Genomic DNA, 26,707 nt, shown 5'->3' on the forward strand with positions numbered 1-26,707 from the left:
GTTAGAAGATTAGTTATTAAAGTGGATGAAACAAAAGATGTATGTAAAGAAATGTCTAAATTTGTTCTCAATCATTTAGACACTTCGTTTATTTATTAAAAGATTTAATATGAAAAGAAATAGAACAAATAAATCTAACCTCCAATGAACTTCTGGGTTCCAGATGGAGAGGTAAATTAACAAGTCGATTTCCCATACGTGGGTGACATCCGCAGTTAGTGCCACATAGTCTAGCATGATCATCGTTTTCCTCCTGCACTATACTCCAAGGTGCTTCTGTCTTCGCCGTCACGTACAGAGGACCACTGCCAATGTTCTGTACTTGAAAGCTTTTTCTAACTCTGTAATATATACAATATAACGAGCATGATGATTTATCATCAATTGGCATTTAATGATAAATCACCATTGACTGTAAGAGATCCCTCTATGAGATAAATCCGCCATTGTTAATTAAATCATTTAATATGTCCAATGTAAATTGTGTACAATAAAGATTTTACAATACAATATTTGAACGTCTGCGATTTCAGAGACATTACTAGGTTATTGCCCATTCTTATGGAATGAATGTCATAAGTCATATTGCCAAATTAATTGGTAATATCACTAGCTTTTACTGGTAAACTTTATTATTCCTAATTTTAACCATCTCATCTCCATTAGGAGAGGACACATAAACCGCAAAATAATACTCTGATCGTAAATAAGATTCTATTTTCGAACCTCAGTGGGGCAGTTTACAGAACAAACTTTCCTAATATTCCTCGGGTTCGGTTATCCGGATTATCTTCAAATGTTTTGGTATTTGCTCTCATAACGTATGCTATCATGAGTCACAGGTAATCGAAAACATCTTGTGGTTATTCTGAACAACTTGTTATGATGAATAAAGTGATTGTTCAGCGATTGAAAACAGTCTTCAATTCCTTTATGGGGTACTGTTTATAAAGGAATTGGTTACAATTTTCAATAGACGTATCCTATGTGTTCTTATTCTTGGGGAATAAGGTACCATCCAGTGATGACTTATAGAACTAAAACATGATCCTACACAAATACCCGTGTGTAAAAGCTTCAAATTACTATGCTTGGAGATCCTTTGCATGATAGAATCCGAAACGAGGATAACCGCAAAAGAACCAAAGTAACCGATATAGCCGAAAGGATAAGCAAGCTGAAATGGCAATGGGGAAGAAAGGTTCTTGAATGACGACCCCGTACGAGCAAACACAGTGTAGGATGATATCCCCACTAGAAGGAGTGACGACCTCGAATGCACTGCAGGGAGTTAATGGATACAAGTGGCTCAGGACCGTTCCTTATGGCAGTCTATGGGGGAAGCCTATGTCCAGCAATGGACGGATAATGGCCAAAATTATGATGATGAAGGTGTCATCCTCATATTTAATAATTTATTCCCATCCTCCAAAATAAATTAGAACCATGTATGTACAGCGTAATATAAACTCATGTAAACTACCTTTGTATTAAGTATTTTAAGATCCTTTAAAGATACTTCAAATATATTCAATGCCGATGCCTAAACGTGAAAGACATTTGAGAAAATTTTTTCTGAAATGTATCAATAGGAGAGATAGAAACCAAAATAATAATTTTTAAAAATTTTGTCTGACTATCTGTATGTTTGTTCCGATATCATGCAAAACCTCACTCTGCGTGTTCTATCGCTTATACAACGGATTGTGCTCAGAGGAATTATTCAATATGATGCCTGCGGCCACTTTCTATCATCGTACGGCTCGCCATCGACGGGGAGTTCACCCTCATACCTTACAGCCTAAATGGTCGCGTACAACGCGGTTTCAGAGATGCTTTCTCCCACAAACACTCAGGTTATGGAATGAGCTCCCTGCCGAGGTTTTCCCAAGAGACTACAGCATGGGGTTCTTTAAAAGGGGGTAAAGAGGTTTCTTCAGGGTCGGCAACGCGCGCGTAATACCTCTGGTATTGCAGGTGTTCATAGGCTACGGTAACCGCTTACCATCAGGTGGGCCGTATGCTTGTTTGCCACCTCAGTGGTATAAAAAAAAACTAATATATCAAATTAGATGCGGTTTTCACAATTTCATTTCTGAAGGTCTAACATAATATTTGGTGTATGTATGCAAAAGCAATCATATAATTATTTGTTCCATTGATATTCTTAATCCTGAAAGCCATGCATACGAAATAGAGGGCAATTATAAATATAAATACATAATTCGTCTAATATTCAATAGCAATACCTCATAACATCACTGAAGGGTAAGTCGAGAGCACAAAGTTTCACGCTAACTTCCCGACATGGAAGTCGAAGGTGGCCATCGCGAGCTGCCTGCTTGAGGTGTACCAGCTGCGGTTTTGGATCAGGGCGATACCAATCCTTCCTGATGGATAAAATATACTCATAACTTTTTTTATTTGAAATGGCTACCATGATGGTGGTAGTCCAACAAAAACTGGTAACCGGCACCTACAGATATGGACATCATAGAATGAACTGTTCTGAGACAATTTGTTATTGCTTCATACCCGGTATCATTACTACATTCCAGCCCCACCAACTGGGGTGAAAGGGATTATTAGTAATGGGTTCTAATGAACCCAGTGCTAGCAATATACCCTATCAGGTCGACCTTCACGCGGTTCCCCCTGGAAAGAGTTGTGGCTAACTGACCTGCTTTCATCCTCATTAGTCATCTATCACTGGTGCCCCGCCATTGTATACCGATAGCGCAGACGGGGTTACCATACCATTATCACCCATTAAAAATAAAAACCTAATAGGGTGGGAGGAAAGGGATTGTTAATAATGGAGTTTGACAGCCCCATTGCTAGCAATATGCCCTATTAGGTCGACCTGCACGTAGTTCCCCCAGGAAACCATCGTGGCTAATTCTAGTTGAATTCGTCAGGATGGGCTAATTGACCTGCTTTCATCCTCGCCTATCATCCTTCACTGGTATCCCGCCGGTGTATACCGATAGCGCGGTTGGGGTTACCATTCCATTATCATCCATAAAAAAAACCTAATAGGGTACATTGCTAGCAATGAAATTGCTAATCTCCATTACTAACAATCTCCTCCCATAAACAATGGGATAGCCGAGGACTTTCTTTGCAATCTACTATTTTCTATGTAAGTAACTAGCGGCCCGTCCCGGCTTCGCACGGGTGGACATTTTTACAACATTTTAAAAAGTGGTTATTGTGACATAACGATAATAGTTGGACATATAGTATCGCAAAGTTTTTTGTAGTTGTTGATATTTTCTTCAATATTGTAGAACATACTTTTGTTCTGTCACCAATAGTTTCCGCAGCGCACGCAACGAAAAATATTTTATAGCATTTACACCTTGAGTTATGTAACTAAAGTTTTAGTAAGGATCCCTAATCATATCTAGCAATAAATGTACCCTATGTTACTCAGGGTGAGCTTTGTAATGATGAAAAAATTTTTGAAATAGTCAAAGTAGTTTTTGAGTTTATTCATTCCAAACATACATAAACACACATAAAAATACAAATTTTTCCTCCTTATAATATTAGTGTAGGCTAGATTAATGCACTGTGCAAAAATTTAAAACCAATGTTTTCACAAATGTACCACAATCTGTGAATTTTGAAATTGTTTCTGACAAAATAACATTTACAGTTACCAACATCCGTGTTTTGGAGCCAGAAGCGTATTACATTGGGGATGAAATTTTAATTAATTGCCAGCCGCATAGAATGTGTTTATGCCGTACTGAGTTTGTGCGGGGGCGATTACGTATGCCGGCGATGGTTAGAATATGTACGAGTCATTACGATGCCGTTTATAAAATATTACCATATTATTCGTCACCTTTATTTCATGGGACTTTTTTATAATGTGAATATATGAGTCCTAATAGGTGTTGTTTGTTATACAGTAATGCGAGGACGAGACGTGTTGAAAGAGATGATATAAAATGAATACGACCACGCTACGTCGAAGCAGTTATGTGGAAAAAAATTTTGTGGTAAGAACGATGCCCAAAGAATATCAAATAAACTGAGGGATCACCTGATTGAATGAGGTAATAGATTGTTGTTACTTATAGCCATGAAAAATTTTCTTTTATTTCTTATAACAGCATCACAAATAAACTAGAATGTACTGTAATGTTCATAATACCACAATTATTTTTTTTATACAACTTAGGTTACCACTTTCCAGCAGGTGGGCTGTCAGCTTGTTTGAATAGCAAACAAGCTGACGGCCTGATGGAAAGTGGTAACCGTCTCCTATAGACATGAGCAGTACCATGGACATAACAGAGTATACTGTTTCGCTCATGATACCCCCCATGCGTTGCCATTTCTGACGACTCAGGTGTTACATCTGTACCCAGTAAATTCTCATATCTCGAGACTAAGATGTTATGTATCCGAATCTTATAATTCAAGCAGAAAGACAGCCTTGCAAATGTAGCTGCCTCGCAGAATAACATGAGTGAAACAGAGGTACTCAATCAAAAGGCTTTTGTTTATTTTGTACAAAGTCTCTCTCTGGTGGTGAACGATAGCTACTTAGCTATATTGATTTAGAGCATAAACACAAAATTATCATGTTAATTATATACATATATACCTAGAAGACACAAATTAATGACCAATTAATGAAAAAGAAATTAATTTCCTGACATATTTTACCGAAAATGTCTCGAAAAATATATAATAAAAATCGATGAAAAATAACCATCTTTGAATATCTCTGTACATTCTAATGGTTGTCTAGTAGAGACTGTCTATGGCGTCAATAAAGTTCCAAAAAGTAATAATAAAACATCTATAACAAACAAAATTGATCCATGTTACCTAGAGGTAGAGATAGAGCTAAAGCTAAAGCTCATCACATCATTGGTTAACTGTCCACTGCTGACATAACATATACATACGAAAAAAGATTAATCAAAAATAATTCAGATCCAAAAATGTAATCAAATAAAAAAAAAATTCAAAAAAAAAAACAGATAAATGGTAGACATCCTTCAAGTGAAAGTCGCTTAAAAATTACGTGCAAACATCCCTCCAGAGTATCCTCTAACAATTCAAGTAACCCGGTAGAGAACCCACTCGTATGTTTGCGTCAATATATCCGACGATCATGCACTTACCGAGGCTTGTTTGTCCGCTGAATATCCCACAAAACCTTTTTGCTGCTTATCTAAACTATTCGGGACCCAAATTAAGGCTATAACTATACCTTCAAAATGCGTGGTGTTCACATACTTTATGGAACATGAGTAGAGGTTTTTCCTGTAACTGTGAAGAATCCTTATCTGACTGAGAAAGACGGATATATATTTTTAGGACTATTTCTAAGTGTTTATTTGTTGATCATTCAATTATACTAGTATAACAAAAAAATTCGACTTCAACCATGTTGTGGGTGATCATGGGTGGCGGTGGTCACTTACCATCAGGTGAGTTGCATGCTTTATTGCCCTTTGTGTTATAAAAAATATTATAAAATTAATATTGACCAGTAATACATACATACATATCTGTCACGTCTGTCTCCCATTAGGGTAGGCAGAAACAATGGAACGCCAAATATTTCGATTCAAACAGGCCTCTTTTGCTTTTTCCACATTCATCAATCTTTCGTACACGCTTGCCGGTTATAGGTACTTTGAATTTGACCAGTAATATTAATTTTAGTGGCTATTAGGCCCACACCAGTGACATACATACAACAACATTCGAGTTGTTTCCCATAAGGGCAACAATCAACGAATATCTCTGAATATTCAATTTAGGAGCACATGTAAAACGTGTAACCTTGTAATTACAAGATTTTGCTTCGCACATATATACCTACGCATTTACGTACGCATCTACGCATGCACCCACGCACGCACACATGAACCCACGCACGCACGCATGCACGCATGCACCCACGCACGCACTCATACACCCACGCATCCACAATCACAAACACGCACACACACATACATACACAATTACAATGAATCTCTTGAAATACACATTTACCTAATTTTTACACAGCTGTGTAACGTAATTCGACATTAATATACGAGCACCTGTCGTGAATTCACTCGTCTCTAGCATTTCTCGCACGAGTGAAGTAATACACTGAAGAGAGAAAAAATACTATTTTTTTGAGCAGCTATTATGAAAAAGTACCTAAGTGGAATGTTGACAAAACAAACAAAGACTAAATAATCACTTCAAAGGTAAACAGACTTAAGGAAAGTAATTGTAATTTCCTTAAAGCCTGTTTATGGCAGATACAAGGTAAGTAAAAATATAAATAAGTAAATACTTGTATAGAAAAATATAGAATCTTGGCATTTAATACGTTGAAAGCACTATAACATTATGTAACACCTATATAAATGTATAGTCGAATGAGGATTTATTTCTTAAATGATTTAAAAATATAACAAACCCAAAGTTGTCTAGGGGCACACAGCGTAGCAGTAGTGTGGTGTTAGACGCTAGCATCCCATGGTCTGATGGTACCAATGTCACATTCCATGAGTTGACAGTATTCGGTTCTATTGTACATACTTGTGGCTCCACCTGTGGAACAATACGAAATAATAAAAAAAATCCGGCTCAAAGGACCATTTTATTTACAAGAATCAGATTCGTAATCTTTTTTTAATATAGAACAAGTGGACATCTCAGCTGTTAGAAAATAGGAGTAGTCACCTATGCACATGAACAGCGCCATGAATAGTATAGAATAAAAACCCTTTTTACCCCATATATCCATTATTCGTTACCAAAAACGTTAAGACAAGATATTTTACCAGAGGGAGACTTTGTACAAAAATCGATTGCTTTAGTACCTCTGTCCCATTCGTGTTTCTACCGTGAAGCAGTTGTGTTTGCATGGCTGTGTTTCGGTTTGAAGAATGGAATATGGCGTGAATTTAAAGGGTACAGAGGAATAACATCTGAGTCCTCAGGAATGGCAACGCATGGGGGATATCATGGGCGAAACAGTATACTCTGTTATGTCCATGGTACTGCTCATGTCTATAGGCGACGGTTACCACTTTCCATCAGGTGGGCCGTCAGTTTGTTTGCCATTCTAAGTTGTATAAAAAAAAAAGGACAAGGATTTACTTCAGTACTTACCCTGTAATTTTACTGCATTAAGAACCTTCAAACTAAGATACAGTTATACAAGAACAGCTGCGACATAAAGCGACATTTTGAGCTTTCCTCTCCTTAGCTGATTTACTTACACCAATATAGTATATATTGTTATTTATTCTTCCATTAATTATTTTATACAATAAATTTTATTAATTTTATGTATCGATTTATGTTGTATATATATATATATATATATATATATATATATATATATATATATATATATATATATATATATATATATATATATATATATATATATATTTATTATATATTATGTGTATATTAGTCTATTTATATGTTTATATTATATAAATATATCAAGTACTGCTTTATTTTTACTCTATTCAATAATGCACCGCCTACTTATTTTTCAGTTTACCTAATGGTTATTATTATGGTAGAGAACACTGACCGCCATGTGTACATAGAATTTTACTGTGCATTAAAGTAATATACATATGTATATAGCACTTTAGCTGCCCGCTAACGACATACTTTCTTACTGTACTGGGTTAACTGGAAGAGATCTCTGTCAGAGATAAGTCCATCCTTGCTCACAACATTTATAAATGCATTAACAATGTAATTTACATTTTAATATATATATCTTTATATATCTTACCATAATCTTAATGTAATAATTATAAAATTAGGTTTATGTTCAGCAGTGAATAGTTAAAGGCTGATATGATGACGATGATGATATATAGGAATTAAGGGGCAGTATACTCTGTTATGTCCATGGTACTGCTCATGTCTATAGGCGACGGTTACCACTTTCCATCAGGTGGGCCGACAGCTTGTTTGCCATTCTAAGTTGTAAAAAAAAATACTATGATAATTTTACATTATAATCGGAAATTACTAAATCGGAAATTACTCAAACGTATGTTCAAATGTTATTCAATTCACGTCAGATAGTTTGACTCTGCCGACAACGATAAATCTCGTTTGAATCTCCCTAATAAATCTCTTTACTGGCGCGAACCCACGGAGTCTACTCGTATTTTGTATGTATGTATGTATGCGATGCAATTGAAATTAATGTGCCAATTGAACATGTTGACTCCATCCACATAATGGTCATAAATCCTCGTTTCGTCAACTAAATTCTATATAATTATATAAAACTGGTTGATGATTGATGAACAATATACAAAAATACATCATTTGACCATAGATTATATAGAAAAAATGTTTCAAGGATTTGTACTTCGAGAAAAGCGGGTCAATTTTTTCATACAATTTTGCTTGATAAATTAGCTATGAGTGATTCTTTTATAATTTCTATATTTGTATTGTTTTATATTTTTTGCATCTATTTAATGCGTAAAAATTTATTTTATTTATTAAAAAATTAAATATAGATTCGTCAATCAAAATACAGTATGTGCGTAAGTATATAGAACACTGATTAATAAACGAGTCAGTTAATTTGACAAATAGCTGACACAAAGTTGACCCGTTTTGGAGACTCGATGCTCCGATATAATCTAAGCATGTAACATATAATATCAATAATAGAGCCTGAAATCTTGTCTAAAATTATGTTATATGGGAATACTTTAAAAATAGTAAATTGAAATATTTTAGACATATTTTAACAGAATATCGGAGAGATGATAGCGATCTGGAGAGACAAAGGCGTAACATTGCATGTAGAAGCAATATGCTGACTAGACGATTTAACCACTGTTCGAAGCTAGTCAAATTGACATTGTTTAAGTCCTATTGTCAGGCTTTCTACACCAGTCTATTATGGTATAGTTACACAAAGAGAGCTTATAACACACTTCGTGTACAATACAATAACGCATTCCGAGCGACGCTTAACTTGCTATGGCGGTGTAGTGCATCTGGCATGTTCGCAGAGAACAGGGTTAATGATTTCTTTGCTATTTCACGTGAATGTAAAAAAAAATTTCATGAAATATTTGTAGTTGTTTGGACGAAATAAGTAACAACCAACTTGATTATATTATTGATTTTCATATAATGAGAGAATGACAGCAGAAATGAATGTGAGAAGTAAACGTCGCTGTCATGTCTGTACGTCCAGTGCGAAAGATAGAAAGAGGTGAAATATCTATGTACAATTAAATTAACCTACTTGATGGAGAAGAAAGTAATGATGTTGACAAGTGGCTATGAGATGAATACTTACAATTTTTTTTTTTTTATACAACTTAGAATGGCAAACAAGCTGACGGCCCACCTGATGGAAAGTGGTAACCGTCGCCTATAGACACGAGCAGTACCATGGACATAACAGAGTATACTGTTAATACAATATTTATTTACAGACGCCACATATTAATGACAATAAGTAATCCTATTGTTAAGACAGTACTCCACGCTACGTACCTGATGACCAAAGAGTTTATAATGAAATTGATATTTTATTAATTAATGCTTGTACAATGCTATGTAAAATTTGTAATTAATTAAATTTAAATTATTATGGTTATGAATGTATACTATGGGTATATAATACTATGGAAATAAAAAGATTTGTGGTTATTATTATAAATAAAATTGCATTGCAATATTTGTCACTGGTTATACCACAGCGAATAAAAATAACAATTTCATTAAATGAATAAATATAGTAAAAATTTCCACACCAAACTAGACTGTGATCATTAAAAAATGAACACAAGTCATTAGCCAGAAGATCCAAAAATAAAAATACTTACATAAAACTGTCGAACATGAACAAACGCGTGAAGGCACATCGAAGAAACGTAAGTAAAGACGGAATGGAAGCTGCTCTTGTAAATGTTCTGCAATAAGATTAAATAGAAACATTATGCCTTATGCTATATTAATATTATTTTTTATGCAACTTAGAACGGCAAACCATCTGATGAAAAGTGGTAACCGTCTCCTATAGACATGAGCAGTGCCATGGACACAACAGAGTATACTGTTTCGCCCATGATACCCCCCATGCGTTGCCATTCCGGACGAGGACTTCCTGCGAGGACTTCCTGCGAGGACTCAGGTGTTATTACCCTCTGTACCCTGGTTTACCTCGGTTCGAAGCGTGGGATACGACAGTGAGTTTACAGGATATGGGGGCACGTTAATCCTCAGGAATATTACTGCATATTGGGTAACAAGTGCATCCCCGTGTATACTGTGATATTTGTGGTGCTGTTCACGTTCTATAGATAACAGTTACCATTATCCATCGAGTGGACTGTAAGCTTGTTTGCCCTTGTAAATTATGTTATAATATATGTAGGACTTTGGCTATCAATTCTCTCTGCCTACCCCGCAAGGGAGTTGGCGTGATAATAGATAGATATAGTATATATTTCATATAAAAAATTACCATGTTCGCGTATAATATACGCGTGCACATCGAGACGTGATCTCGATGTGTTGCGTGCACGCACGGTACGATGTGCATCCGATGCAGACATCCTGCGAATAGAAACGAGTCTGTTGTAAAAACACTAAAAACTGAAATTAATTTGAGCAAATTTTTTTGGAGCTTAAACTAAATTGAGCATAACAAGTGCACAAACACATTTTAATACGATTTTTAAAGTTACCGAAACACTTTCTTTTTATAAATTTTAACACATTTCTTTATTAAAATACAACAAGATGCACATTTTTTAGTGTTGCTAGTAAATAGATTAAAAAAATCTCAGATCAGGTCGATGTCTTAAATCTGAATTGGGTACATTTTTCTAAATATACATATATAATTTATTTAATATACTAAGTAATAAATGTATATTATGGTAACTCTATTTACACACACACGCACGCACGCACGCACGCACGCACGCACGCACGCACGCACGCACGCACGCACGCACGCACGCACGCACGCACGCACGCTCGCACGCACGCACGCACACACACACACACACACACACACACACACACACACACACACACAGATAAAAAAGTTAACATAGTTTTTGTTGAAACATTTATATGAACACACTGCATCTATTATATATAATGTAAATTAATAACAAACATATAATAAAATAAACGCTACCATAAATCATCATTATCTGTCCATTGCTGGACATAGACCTCCCACATAAACTGCCATAAGGAACGGTCCTGAGTCACCTGCATCCACTGAATCCCTGCAATGCATTTCAAGTCGTCACTCCATCTAGTGGGGGAAGGTTGTTCTACACTGCGTTTGCTTGAAGGAGGTCACCATTCAATAACCTTTATTTTCTCATCGGTTGTCGGTTCTTCGAGCTATGTATCCAGCCCATTGCCACTTTAGCTAGCTTATCCTTCGGGCTATGTCAGTTACTTTAGTTCCTTTGCGGATATCCTCGTTTCGGATTCTATTACGCAAACTCTAAAACGCAAGAATCCGAGCATAGCCCTCTCCATAACCCGCTGAGTAACTTGCAGCCTTTTGCATACGGGCAATCAGGTATATCTGTCTATTCACTATATGGATAATCTGGTAGTATTGTTTTATTGTTACCCTATTCCCTTTGGCCGCAACAGAATATCAGTACTTTGCTGTTTTGAGGGCGAAGCAATAAACTGAGTTGTGACCATTTTGTATTGTTATGGCACACGCACAAAGGAAAAATTGTATTTAGCTTTATGTATTTTTTTTTTCAATCATTTATATTATCTCGTTTTTTATGTATATCAATATATGTTGTAATTTGCGTGCTGTAAGTAATGCAAATAAATTATCTATCTGTCTATCTATCTAGGGCCATGTTTCGGTTCCATAAATCATCGCTGGCAACACGCACTGGTTAAAGGCCTTCGTCTTCAAACTCTGATGTTTTTTTCTTGTCCATTTTTTTTATACAACTTAGAATGGCAAACAAGCTGACGGCCCACCTGATGGAAAGTGGTAACCGTCGCCTATAGACATGAGCAGTACCATGGACATAACAGAGTATACTGTTTCGCCCATGACACCCCCCATGCGTTGCCATTCCTGAGGACTCAGATGTTATTTTTCTGTACCCTGTAAATTCACGCCATATCCCAGCCTTCAAACCGAAACACAGCTATGCAAACACAACTGCTGCACGGTTAAAACACGAATGGGACAGAGGTACCCATGCAATCGACTTTTGTACAAAGTCTCCCTCTGGTAATGTGATCTAGTGATGTATTTTGAATTAAAAGATGTGACGCTGTTCTATTACCTTAGATACCGCTAAATTATAAACAATACTTTATACTAGTCAAACATTAATTCTACATCAATTGAAGCCTCCGATTTTCTTTTTGCTCCAAAATAAACTTTTCAAATCATAATACCCTGATTTTTATACCATTTGGCCTCCGGATTTGCATCATCCTAATTACATTAATGAAATCGTGAGCTAATTAGTATTACGAAGTCAATACCTTCGGATTCTGGTTAAGCTTGCCTCGACAGGACCCTTTACTAATTGATTACATTTTAACAGCGCTCGATAGATTCGGTGAATTGATTCATGAACATCAGTATCTATTCGTGAATAAATAAACCAGTTGCTTCTTGACTTCGACGGACGTCAATTGTATTTATGTTGAGTTGAAAGTGAAAGAACTCGTTTTCATTTATAGATAAAAAAGAAAACTTTTATTCGACTCTGTATTAATTTATTTTGTATATTTATTGGTGTGTTCGCCGTGTAGTCAACAATATCATGTTTGATGTCAGAACAAATCTATGTTTGCAAATTTCAATTACCAATAAACTATGTATATATATACCGTTGAGAAAGATTGGTTCTTGAGTGGCAACCTCGTACAGTCAAACGCAGTGTAGGATGACCCCCACTAGATGGAGTAACGACCTCAAATGCATTGCAGGGAGTCAGTAGATGAAGGTGGCTCAGGACCGTTTCCTATGGCGGTCCATGGGAGAGGCCTATATCCAGAATTTGTACAAACTTGGCTCACCAAATCATAATAAAATGTATTGTAATAAATCATATACTATTTACGATGAGGACATAAACTACTTTTTATCCTAGTCAATGACCATGATGTCAATGATGATGAATATATCGATCAAATCGATCAAGTCGACAAAGTCACGAAGTATACTCTAATAGCATTGTAAGTACTCGTGAAGGCAACATATGTAAGTATATAACGAGTTAAGATCAATTAGGCGGCATATCCCTATGTAGACGTAGGTACCTAGAATAAATTATACAGTACCCAGTGCCGTATTTGGGCATAGGCTACATAGGCTATAGCCTAGGGCCCCCACTATAAATAGACTCTTACTACAAATGAGCAAAATTGATTAAAAAATTAGATAAATCGATAGATGGCGTGAATTTATTGGGTACAGAGGAATAACACCTGAGTCCTCAGGAATGACAACGCATGGGGGGTATCATGGGCGAAACAGTATACTCTGTTATGTCCATGGTACTGCTTATGTCTATAGGCGACGATTACCACTTTCCATCAGGTGGGCCGTCTGCTTGTTTGCCGTTGTAAGTTGTATAAAAAAAAGATACTCTTTATTGTTTCCTCCAAAAGATTACAATAGTAAAATTATTATAAATATAAACAATTACAAGAAATAATCACAATGAGAAAACAATGGGCGACCTTATCGCTAAAAGCGATCTCTTCCAGGCAACCTTTGGATGGAGAGGAGTAATTGTAAACAATTTGATCGGAGGCACGATGAAATTCTAAACAAATTAGGTAAATGGAAATGAGGGAACTCAATTATCTACTAATGTGTGCGGATATTTTATTACTAGCAACACTGTCTCTATAGCAGATATGTCTTTTTTACCAGAGGGAGACTTTGTTTGACAAAAGTCGATTGCTTGGGTACCTCTGTCCCATTCGTGTTTCAACCGTGAAGCAGTTGTATTTGCATCGCTGTGTTTCGGTTTGAAGGGTGGGATATGGCGTGAATTTACTGGGTACAGAGGAATAACACCTGAGTCCTCAGGAATGGCAACGCATGGGGGGTATCATGGGCGAAACAGTATACTCTGTTATGTTCATGGTACTGCTCATGTCTATAGGCGACGGTTACCACTTTCCATCAGGTGGGCCGTCAGCTTGTTTGCCATTCTAAGTTGTATAAAAAAAAAGCTGAGAATGCCCCTTAGTCATTTCACGTGTAATTTAATAAAAAGTATTGAATAATCTCATAATACATTTTACTTTCATCTCATCAATTCAATTGAATTATAAATAGTGTTTAATTAAAAAAAAAATAATAGAAAATTAATTCGTAACTCTAATATTAAATATTGTAATACAATAATCTATTTTATGCGTAAAACAAGACCCCCACCGCAGATGTAGCCCGGGGGCCCACAGACCCTAATGCGGCAGTGACGGTACCCATTCATGTTCTAATCCTCGTCAGGCATGAAGAGGTATTAGTGGCGCCGACAGGTACAATGTTTGGATTGCTATATCTTACTTTACATTTATTTATACAGTCAAATTTGTTGCAAATCGTAAGAGATGAGTATTAACTATCTGTTACAAATAGAGATTTTGTTTAAAAGTACTCTGCTTGGATATCTCTGTTCTATTCGTGTATCTGCCGTGCAGCAGTATTTTTATGACTCCGTTTCGGTTTGAAGGGTGATATGTGGTAATGAAATTACAGGGTACAGTGGCGTAAAATCTCAGTCCGGAGGTAAAGGGACTGTTAGCAATGGGTTCCAACCCTGTCAGGTCGACCTCCACGTGGTTCCCCCTGAAAATCATCGTGGTTAATTCTTGTTCTTTTTTTAAATCTTTACGATGAGCCAATTGACCTACATCGTCACCTATCTATCATTTATCACCGCTATTTAGCCCCGCCAGCATATACCGATAGCGCAAATAGGCTAACCATTCTATTATCACCCATTAAAAAAAACTCCTTAGTCTGGGGGAAAGAGATTGTAAGTAATCGGATCGAATTTCCTCATTACCATCAATACACAGGTCGGTCTCTACGCAGTTAACCTTGAAAATTACCGTGGTTAATTCTTGTGGAATTCGTCACGATGGGCTAACTAAACTATATATTCTCACTGGTACCCTGCCAGTGTATATCGATAGCGCAGGCGGGGTTACCATTTCATTATCATCTAATAAAAAAAATATCAGCTTTGTCAACATAGAAATATGTTTATATTTCAACCGACAAAAAGAGTGAGGTTCTCAGTTCGGTTGTATTTTTTATATGTTTGTCACCTCATAACTCCGTCAGTTGTAAACCGATTTGGAAAAATCTTTTTTCTTTTATCTACAATAATATACTTACAGATTGGTCCCATAGAAATTTTATCAAAATTGAACTTTAAATCGTTTAATTTAAGACCAAAATAACTGGTTTTGTTACAATTGAAGCCGGTGTTTCTTTTTTTTTGTGCGAAACAATTTTAAATACATTCACAAAAAAAAAAACAAAACAAAATTTTGCTTTATAAAAAAAATCAATCTTAATATGAAACCCACACTGGTGCAAGGTATTTCAATTAAAACAATAGAATCGTGGGATTCGTTTCATTCGAGGTCATAGGATGGGAAATACAGTTGTATTGAGCAGCTTCTTGTTAAAGTCGGTTATAAAAGAACCCTCGGCTTTGTCGCCTTTTATTCCCCGTCCCTGTGGTTAATGCTGGAATTCCTCGCCTTTGAACCTTGTGTTAAATATACCCTTTTGACCGTTTCCAGGGGCAGCGTATTGTTCGACTGTCTCTCTGCGGTCGCCCCGTCAGAAAGCATTTTCAATGTTTTTGCCTGTACTTTTAAAAATGTATTTATTTATAGGATCACCAAAAACATGAGAGATACAGCGAAGCATTTCAATACGAACATCATACAATACACTAGTGAATCAGATCAAATAGTTTCTATTTTTAAATGTAATCGCAGCATCCTTTATGTTTGAGAAACATTAAGTGTAGTTATTTATAGTAATATACCATAAATAGTTTACAATGTTTACAAAGACAAAGGAATAAAAATAATAAATAAATAAAAATGTTTATTTGGGAACCTTAGCTTAATTTACAGTTTTCTTATTAGGATCGATAATAACTGCATTAGTCACAAAGAGACTGTGCCGCAGCTATTAACGCCCGCTCCATAACATTGGGTACATTTGTGTGCATGTTCGTGTGCGTGTGCGCGTGCGTGTGCGTGTGTGTGTGCGTGTGCGTGTGCGTGTGCGTGTGCGCGTGCGTTTGCGCGTGCGTGTGTGTGTGTGTGTGTGTGTGCGTGTGCGTGTGCGTGTGCGTGTGCGTGTGCGTGTGCGTGTGCGTGTGCGTGTGCGTGTGCGTGTGCGTGTGCGTGTGCGTGTGCGTGTGCGTGTGCGTGTGCGTGTGCGTGTGTGTGCGTGTGCGTGTGTGTGTGTGTGTGTGTATGTGCATATTTAAATTTAACCATTAAACCTTGATCAATGACTCGACATCATCATATTCAAAAGTCATTAGCCAATTAATCAATTCCATTTTGCAATCACGTAAATATATATGTAATCTTAACATATTATACATTGTACATACCAATCCATTCGATATACCTTACATCCATACTTTACGCACACAAACATACTACTCGTTGTCACCTAATGTATAGTTTAACCTTATAAGTACTAGTAAAAAGGCTTATTACTGTACTTTGTGGATGAGTGCGTGCGTGCGTGCGTGAGTGCGTGCATGCGTGCATGTGTGTAGATTTATTGTTATTTACATATGTAGATGTATACAGTCACTTTATATTGTATTATATTTTCAATTTTATTTAGGTATTATTAAGCTTTATCCTTAGCTGTACGGTTTTTACCCTTGAACGATCTATAGTTCAAATCAAATTATATTTTAAAGGGTGGGATATGGCGTGAATTTACAGGGTACAGAGGAATAACACCTGAGTCCTCAGGTATGGCAACGCATGGAGGGTATCATGAGCGAAACAGTATACTCTGTTATGTCCATGGTACTACTCATGTTTATAGGCGACGGTTACCAGATTCCATCAGGTGGACTGTCAGCTTGTTTGCTATTCTAAGTTATATAAAAAACTCATCGATTCACATATTTATTATACTAACAACCAGTACTTAAAAATACATCACGTCCCATCTTTGTAGTCGACAAAATGAAATCAAAATTAATTTATCTATTTTCCAAGGCGAGTAAACAATTCCAGATCTAAATAAAACACGCCCACCCATCGCTAAAGCCAAACAAAACAAAAGTTGTATAAATTGATAATGTTTGTCCGATAAATGGGAGATCCATTGATATACAATGTAGTTTTAGATGCATAATCAAAAACTAAGAAATCCCACTGAAAGTAGATCACAGTCAAGTAGATTTTACACTCATTTTGAAGCATCCAGTGAGGTTTGTGCAGAAATATTTCTATAAAAGTTATTTAAAATATTATTTTTTAACCGTGACTTCGCTCTTTTGACAGGAATATGTGATTGACCGGGAGGAAAAGTAGTCTCTCCTTTAGTAACTCCTTTTCCATGCCAAATAGTACATGTATACGTACTATTTTTTTAGGAGTTAATGGTGCTTTGTTTAGGCATCCCGTCCTCGCTGATAGATACGGGGGACGAGATGTCTTTTTTGATGAATGCATTATTTTAATTGGGGCACAATACTGTTGTTAGGGGAGCATACTTGAAAAATGGATGACTGGGGACTGCATTATACGTACTGTTTACGTACTTACTTTCACATTGGTAATACAATAAGAATAACAACTCCTAATAAAGTGCAGACATGGAATTTTATTATTTACGGTAAGTATTTGACTGTAAGTATTTTGCCGTATGGTCCCGGCATAGAAAGGACTACTCCTTCCTTTCATGTGGATGTCGTAAGAGGCGATTAAAGGAAATTATCGAGGAATGGACAGCAGCGTCCTTCTTAGAACATTACCAAAGCCTAACTGCGGTTGCCAACCCGCCTGCCAAGCGCGCAACTACTGGCAAACCCCCTCTTATGAGGGAAGTCTATAGTAAACAGTGGACAGTTAACGGTTAATATAAAAATGATAATGGCGACTTTACTCGTGTCTTATCATAGTTGTGTGTTCGCATATAAAAATGTACCTTCTGTATAGGAGCGTGTATCTTTCGTTTTTTTCATATCAATGGTGAGAGCTTATTAAATTTTATGGTAGCGTTATCTAAACAAGTTAAGATTATAACATGGAGGTATTTATATTCTGGACATTTAATTTAAAATTGATTGTTTATTATAACGATCCAATAAAATCTCCCTGTTGACAGTAGATTGCTCCCTTTATTGATATTAGCCAATTAACACGACGCTGGCCAGATGGCCTGTTCTTTATCAAAAAGAAAAAGTTATGTAATACGTACACATATAATCGATTATATAGAGTACAGAAACCTCATTTTTTTTATATACCACAAAGGTGGCAATCAAGCAGACGGCCCACCTGATGGTAAGTGGTTACCATAACCTATGAAGCCTGCAATACCGGGGTAATGCAGGGGTATTACGCGCACTTTGCAGACCCTGAAGAACTAGACCAAAAAAAAAACAGAAAATCCAGAGTGATCGTGGGAGAAAACCATTTAGGCTGTAGGATATGAGGATGAACTCCCTGTCGACGGCGAGCTGCACGATGGTAAAAAGTAGCCGTGGGCATCATATTGAACAAGTTCTCTGAGCACAATCCGCTGTACAAACGGTACAACACGCAGAGTGAGGCAAACTCTCATTCTTCAGAAATGGTAACGCATGTGGAGTATCATAGGTGTCACAGTGTATTCTAAACAGTACTTGCGCTGTTCTTACTACGGGTGACGGTTAACACACACAGGTGGACCGTCATATTATTCATTATCATATCTGCCCTTAACTGTCGGGGGGAAAGGGATTATTAGTAATGGAGACTGAGAATCCCATTGCTAGCAATATACCCAACCAGGTCGACCTCCTCGCGGTTCTCCCTGGAAACTATCATAGTAAATTCCTGATGAATTCATCATGATGTGCTAACTGGCCTGTTTTCATTCTCATCTATCACCCTTTACTGGTGCTCCGCCAGCGTATCCCGTTAGCGCAGGCGGGGTTACCATACCATTTTCACCCATCAAAAAAGCCCTTAACTGTCCATTGCTGAATATAAGCTTCTCCCTTGAGGGTTGTGCTAATAATTACCACGCTTAGTAGGCGGATTGGCAACCGCAGTCAGGAGTTTGGAGATGTTTTAAGAGGTACGCTGCTACCCACCCCTAGTCTTCCATTAGTCGCCTCTTACGACACCCACGGGAATGGAAGGGATGGCCCATTCTATGCCGGGACCACATGGCAATTTCGGCTTGTTAACCATTCTAAGTTCCGCACTTAAAAAATCTTCACTTAAATCAATTCACATATCGAATAGTATGTTAAAAGGTTGGTCTAACCATAGAGTGGGTGATTCGTCGTCTGGCTGCTTGATGGAGAAATGCAGCGGTGCTCCAACTGCTTCCACCCACACATCTATTATAATAGGCTCCAAATGTTCAATCTGTAAAGGATTAATAATTGTATTGTTTTAAAATAAAAAAAAAATGAAATGGTAAATCTCGCCTGCGCTATCAGGCTACCCATGAGTAACAAAAGATGATGGGTGAAAATAGTATGGTAACCCCGCCTGCGCTAACGGGATACGCTGGCGGAACACCAGTGAAGGGTGATCGATGAGAATGAAAAAATGGTTGGGTATATTGCTAGCAATGGGATTTTTAGTCTCCATTACTAACAGTCTCTTTCTTCCTGACAAAAGATGAGGATGAACTCAGGTTGGCCGTGATGAATTCACTGAGAATGGACAAAGATAGCTTCTAGGTTGAACCGCATTGATAAGGATATTTATGTTGCTAGCAATAGAGACTTTATTGCTAACAATTTCAACTCCCTAAGTACTAGTAACTGTATTCTATAAAATTCTTTACAAGAATTAGTTAAAAAAGTATTCCATGCGGTTAGGAAGGAAGGAGATTCCCTTCTGGTATAATTGGGAGTGGCATAGTGTAATAACATATTTTATGACAATTTATAAATTTTTTTAAGCACTAATAGGTAATGAAATGAAATGAATTTATTTTACTAGAATGTAGGTAATAAATAAACTTATATTACAGGTCTATTGACCAATATTATTATATTGGTATGAAGTAAAACTCGTCATCAATCTTCATGACTTCGTCCGCGATGTGTAACCTACATGGGTAATAATTGAAGATTGTATCTGTGGTCAGATGATACCTACTCACAGATGTTTATTATCAATATCAACTTTTATAATATAATTGAAATTTAAAAACAAACAGACAAACAAACATTTTGTTTTATATATATATATATATATATATATATATATATATATATATATATATATATATATATATATATATATATATATATATATGTGTGTGTTTATTTATGTATGTGTATATGACTATGTTGTCACAGATATTATTTTTTACAGATCTTTTTCTTTTAACCTACCTACTTATGCTTTAATTCCTTCTACTCAAAGGTTGTCTGGAAGAGATTGCTTAGCAATAAGACCGCCTTTTGTACTACACTATACGCATTGGAAATTGTTCAACAAATCCTGTTATGTTGGTGCAATAAAGTGTTAAATAAATAAATATATATATTTATATCATGACGCTTGGTCACGGGACTCACTCGCAAGATGCGCCCGCAGGTCGCGCAGGCGGTTTGTGATTGTTGGCTGCGCGCGCATCCCGCGCACGGGCCAGCGACTAGATAAAGTGTTTTGTTGACTTGGTCGATTCAAAATTTATTTGTTTTATTGTAAAATAATTATTGTATTTTAATAATTGATTAAATATATTTATAAGATTAACCCTACAATCAATCCTACATATCCCACAAAAAAAAAACACTCTAATTGTGACAAATATTGATTGAAAAATTAAAATAGTGATCAGATTTTAATAAAATTTCTATTGGCTAATTTGTAAGTATATCATTTCTACCGTGAAGCAATTGTTTGCATGGCTGTGTTTCGGTTTGAAGGGTGGGATATGGCAGTGAATTTACAGGGTACAGAGGAATAACACCTGAGTCCTCAGGAATGGCAACGCATGGGGGGTATCATGGGTGAAACAGTACACTCTGTTATGTGCATGGTACTGCTCATGTCTATAGGCGACGGTTACCACTTTCCATCAGGTGGGCGGTCAGCTTGTTTGGCATTCTAAGTTGCATAAATAAAAAAAATTCAATTAAAAAAGAATTTTCCGAATCTGTTTTGAAATAACTGACATCGATTGTGACAAAACCAGTTGTTTTGATCTAAAAATTAAACTAGTGATCACATTTTAACAAAATTTCTATGAGACATATTTATTAATATATCCTTTCAGATATAAAAAAAGGAATTTTGTACATCGGTTTAAAAGTAACGAAGTTATGAGGTAAAAAACACGAAGAAAACTACAATCGATTTTAAAATCTTCTTTTTTTCTAGTTGATTGAAAATAGGCTCATAATACTTAGGTTATGGAATGAGCTCCCTGCCGAGGTTTTCCCAAGAGAATATAACATGGGGTCCTTCAAAATGGGGGTAAAGAGGTTTCTTCAGGGTCGGCAACGCGCGCATAATACCTTTGGTATTGCAGGCGTTCGTAGGCTACGATAACCGCTTACCATCAGGTGGGCCGTACCTATGCTTGTTTGCCACCTCACTGGTATTCTATTCTATTCTATATAAAAAAAGACAATATCCTTCTTCCATCCCAAATAACATCTACTTCTATACCAAATTTTATTACGACTGGTTGAGCCGTTAAGACGCCAAGTGGCAACATACAAACCCACATTCTCATTTGTAATAATACTAAGTATTTCACATAATACCTACGCTGACAATAAACTTGATAAATGAAGTCTGAAACTTCATTTAACTTAATATATTGCAGGGCGCGTTAGCTCAATCGTGATTTATAGTGGACGCTTTAACAGAAATGAAACTGTTACAGAGAGAAAACTAAAATGGAACCAATGAAATTAAACTGAAATATATTTCTACAATTGGCTAAGTGCTATGTCGACACAAAACAAGTTTTTTCCCCCAAAATAGAAATAAAATGCTTTCTTTTTCTTATACAACTTAGAATGGCAAACAAACTGACGGCCCACCTGATGGAAAATAGCAACCGTCGTCTATAGACATGAGCAGTACCATGGATATAACAGAGTATACTGTTTCGCCCATTATACCCCTCATGCGTTGCCATTCCTGAGGACACAGGTGTTATTCCTTTGTACCCAGTAAATTCACGCTATATCCCACTCTTCAAACCGAAACACAGCCATGCAAACACAACTGCTTCACGGTTGAAACACGAATGGGACAGAGGTGAACAAGCGATCGACTTTTGTACAAAGTCTCCCTTCTCACTGTATTAGGTTGACTGGAAGAGATCTCTGTCAGAGATAAGTCCACCCTTGCTCACAATATTTATAAATGCATTAGCAATGTAATTTACAAGTGCAGTAAAGAATATATGTATATAAAACCGATCAAATGTGAGTTGAACTCACACAACCGAGGGTGCTGTATGTAAAATAACCACAAGACTTTTATTGGGTTAAGATTTATTTAAATTAATCATACATGAGATTATTAAAAGTAAAAGTAAAAGGCCAAATTAAAAGTGCCCGTAACCGGCGAGCGTGTATGAAAAGATTGATGAATGTGGAAGATGCGAAAGAGGTTTGTTTGAATCGAAGCGTTTGGCGTTCCATTGTTTCTGCCTACCCTAATGGGAGACAGGCGTGACAGATATGTATGTATGTATGAGATTATTATTTTCCGTGTGGTCCCGGCATAGAATAGGCCAACCCTTCCTGTCCAGTGGGTGTTTTAAGAGGCGACTAACCGAGGGATGGGCAGCAGCGTTTCTTTTAATACATCTCCAGAGCCTAACTGCGGTTGCCAATCCGCCTGCCAAGCGTGGCGACTACTGGCAAAACCCCCTTAGAGGGAGACTTATGTTCAGCACTTGAAATGATAAAGATGATATTATTATTTGAATATGTAGATATTAAAATTTCCTAATAATTTTATAGTGGGGGGAAGGGATTGTTAGTAATGCGGACTATCACTCCCATTGCTAGCAATAGGGTGTATATCAGGTCGACTACCACGTGGTTCCCCCTGGAAACCATCGTGCTAAATTCCAGGTGTATTCATCACGTTGGGTTAACTGACCGGCTTTTTTATTCTCACCTATCATCTGTCACTGGTGCCCCGCTAACGTATACCGTTATCGCAGAAGGGGTTACCATTTCATTATTATCCATTTGAAAAAAAAATGTATACACCTATCCCCCGATTTACACGGTAGATACGTTCCTGAGAAAAACGTGTAAATCGAAAATTAAAAATTTTCAAGTCAAAACCGTGTAAATCGAAAAGCTTGCAGAAAACGCATAATTTTGCTATTTAACAGTTGTGATTTTTTTCAATATTTTTAGGTGTACACAGAAATAAAAATAAATGCATTGACAGGTTAAAATATGTAATATATTACGGAAACACCGTTTTTTTATTTAATTACAATACATTAAACGATCCAAAGCGATCCAAAATTTCGATTTTAGCATTTAGTAGAGTGCGATAAAAACAAAAAAAAAAACTTATTTGGAAAACCGTGTAAAAGCGAAAACGTGTAAAACAAGTACCGTGTAAATCGGGGGATAGGTGTAGTACTAATCATTAAAAATATTTCAAGGCAATATTTATAGTTACAACCCAAACTCTTTTTTTTTTTTAATAATTACCACAACAATATATGTGAGAAATAAAGTCGTACCTACCGGTTCTTCTGTACCATATTAGGCCGAAATATAAAAAAAGAAATAATATAAATCAGCAATTGTAATTCCAAGAAAAACTAATATAGTCCTGTAACGTTCACCAATAGTATAAAAATACGTTATTTCTTAGTGATAAATTCTGAAACTTGATATTTTTATATAGCTCTCAGTAACTTATAATTTCCCTGAATATTCCTACAGTATTCGTAAACTGAGGGCCTACAATGAAATATTTTCCGAAATTTCGGGCACGAACGAAACATAAATTTGATGTTAAAATTACATAATACATGTCGTTTAAAATTATTAAAAATGTTAAAATATCGTTTCTCTAAATATCATTTATTTATGATGAACGAAATGTTAAGCTTCATTTACTGGGTCGATTTTGGTACGAACAAAAACACGAAATTGAGCCCGAAAATTCGGTTTTTCGTTTCATGGTAGACCACCTGTTCATATAAAAATTGTTTCTTACGGCAGTGAACAAATAAAATAGCATGTTACAAACCCATATTGGGCTTTACACGAAGGCACACACAAAATGTTATTAAAGGAAATAGATACTAAAGTTTTTATGGTTTCATCTAAAAACATACAACCTTCATCAGACTGTATATATATATATATATATATATATATATATATATATATATATATATATATATTTGTTTATGTATTAATAGTTGTAGCACTTCAGCTGCCCGCTAACGAAATGCTTTCTCACTGTACTGGGTTGACTGGAAGAGATCTCTGTCAGAGATTAGTTCACCCTTGCTCACAACATTTATAAATAGATTATTTTATATGTAACTTACGAATGCAATTAAGAATATATAATAATAGCTACTTCGAACAGCTTTGCCAATGTCAATTAAAATTACAAATATATGAATAATTTACTCTGTAAAAAAGCGACTTGAATTGCAACAGGTTTAATATTACCTAACATGAAAGTAAGGGGGAAGGGATTGTTATTAATGCAGACTACTAGACCCAGTGCCAGCAATATACTCTGTCAGGTCAACCTCCACGTGGTTCCCCCTGGAAACCATTGTGAACAATTCTTGTTGAATTCGTCACGATGGGCTAACTGGCCTGCTTCATCCTCACCTATCATCTTTCACTGGTGCCCCGCCGGTGTATACCGATAGCGCGGGTGGGGTTACCATTCCATTATTACCCATAAAAAATAAACACGAAAGTTAAGGGGGAAAGGATTGTTATTAATGCGGACCAATACCAATGCTAGCAATATACTCTGTTAGGTCGACCTCCATGTGGCTCCCTCTGCTAAACCCTCTGAAACCATCGTGCTAAATCCCAGGTGTATTTATCACGATGGGCTAACTGACTTGGCTTTTCATTCTCACCTATCATCCCTCATTGGGTCCCGCCAGCGTATACCCTTAGCGCATTTGGGGTTACCATTCCATTGAGTGGAATAATAGGTGAGGATAAAAGCAGGTCAGTAATACCAGCGTGACGAGTGCCCTAAGAAATATCATTACGATAGCTTTCGAGAGGAACCGAGAGGAAGTCTACCTGATAGTAATATAGGATATATTACTAGCAATAGGACTACAAATCCTCATTACTAACAATCTCTTCAGACCAGTTGCGTCAGTTTTTTTTTAATGGGTGATAACCCCACCTGTGCTAACGGTATACGCTGGCGAGGCACCAGTGAGGGATGACAGGTGAGAATGAAATCAAGTTATATCATCATGAGTAATCCACTAGTAAATAATCACAAAGTCTTTCGGATGAAACGTAGAGGAAATTGACGTAACAGGATATGCTCGCAATGGACTATTAAGCTTTAATGAAGATTAGTTTACTAACAATCCCTTCCCACCAGTTGTGTCGGTTGACGAAACGAATAAATTGGCGAACTACGCATAGACCTTACCAGAGGGAGACTTTGTACAAAAGTCGATTGCTTGGGTACCTCTGTCCCATTCGTGTTTCAACCGTGAAGCAGTTGTGTTTGCAAGGCTGTGTTTCGGTTTGAAGGGTGGGATATGGCGTGAATTTACTGGGTGCAGAGTAATAACACCTGAGTCCTCAGGCATGGCAACGCATGGAAGGTATCATGAGCGAAACAGTATACTCTGTTATGTCCATGGTACTGCTCATGTCTATAGGTGACGGTTACCACTTTCCATCAGGTGAACCGCCAGCTTGTTTGCTATTCTAAGTTGTAAAAAAAACCATCCAGTAATATGCGCTGTACAAACATGCAAAGTCAGGGCAAGTCATTGATCCCAAATATAATTTTCTTCCATTCTATACAATTTCGTTCACCAACATTTTTAAATTGACAAAGATACTTTCTTAATTATACGGTACTATCATACCTACTTGTACAACAATTAGTCCATTACCTTAAAGGTTGTCTTGAAAAGATTGCTCTCAGCAATAACACCAACTTACTGTACTTATACAATTGTATCGTTGTGTTTGTAAATTGTCTTGCTTATTTCCTATATTCGTAACAAAGCAAATGAGCAAAGATAGTTTATTTACAAGATAAGTGAAACTCAGGATGACCGCAAAAACACTTCGTACCTAAGTATTCATGAAGTAGTTCATATTTTCAGGCTGTTGCCTAAACTTGAATATTAATCAGACCCCAATTTCTTAGACAGCTTTAATTTTAAAGCAGCTTTAGAAAAGGTGAGACGTGCCTGCAGTGTAATTTTTTTATATAGGTATAA

At 36.6% G+C, this 26,707-nt stretch overlaps 1 protein-coding gene across 1 annotated transcript in view; it reads right to left on the bottom strand.

Moving 5' to 3' along the window:
• Positions 1 to 26,707, bottom strand: part of LOC116413117 (uncharacterized) — a 67,102-nt gene that overhangs the window by 1,357 nt on the left and 39,038 nt on the right. The window contains exons 3-8 of the mRNA XM_052891869.1: positions 19,553 to 19,656; positions 10,505 to 10,596; positions 9,889 to 9,950; positions 6,446 to 6,579; positions 2,250 to 2,390; positions 140 to 341 (exon numbers count right to left, since the gene is read on the bottom strand). Coding sequence (XP_052747829.1) covers positions 140 to 341; positions 2,250 to 2,390; positions 6,446 to 6,579; positions 9,889 to 9,950; positions 10,505 to 10,596; positions 19,553 to 19,656 — 735 coding nt within the window. The remainder of the gene's footprint in view (positions 1 to 139; positions 342 to 2,249; positions 2,391 to 6,445; positions 6,580 to 9,888; positions 9,951 to 10,504; positions 10,597 to 19,552; positions 19,657 to 26,707) is intronic.

The sequence above is a fragment of the Galleria mellonella genome, unplaced genomic scaffold (genome assembly GCF_026898425.1).
Source record: "Galleria mellonella isolate WM207_F2 unplaced genomic scaffold, CSIRO_AGI_GalMel_v1 utg1073, whole genome shotgun sequence".
Lineage (NCBI taxonomy): Eukaryota > Metazoa > Arthropoda > Insecta > Lepidoptera > Pyralidae > Galleria > Galleria mellonella.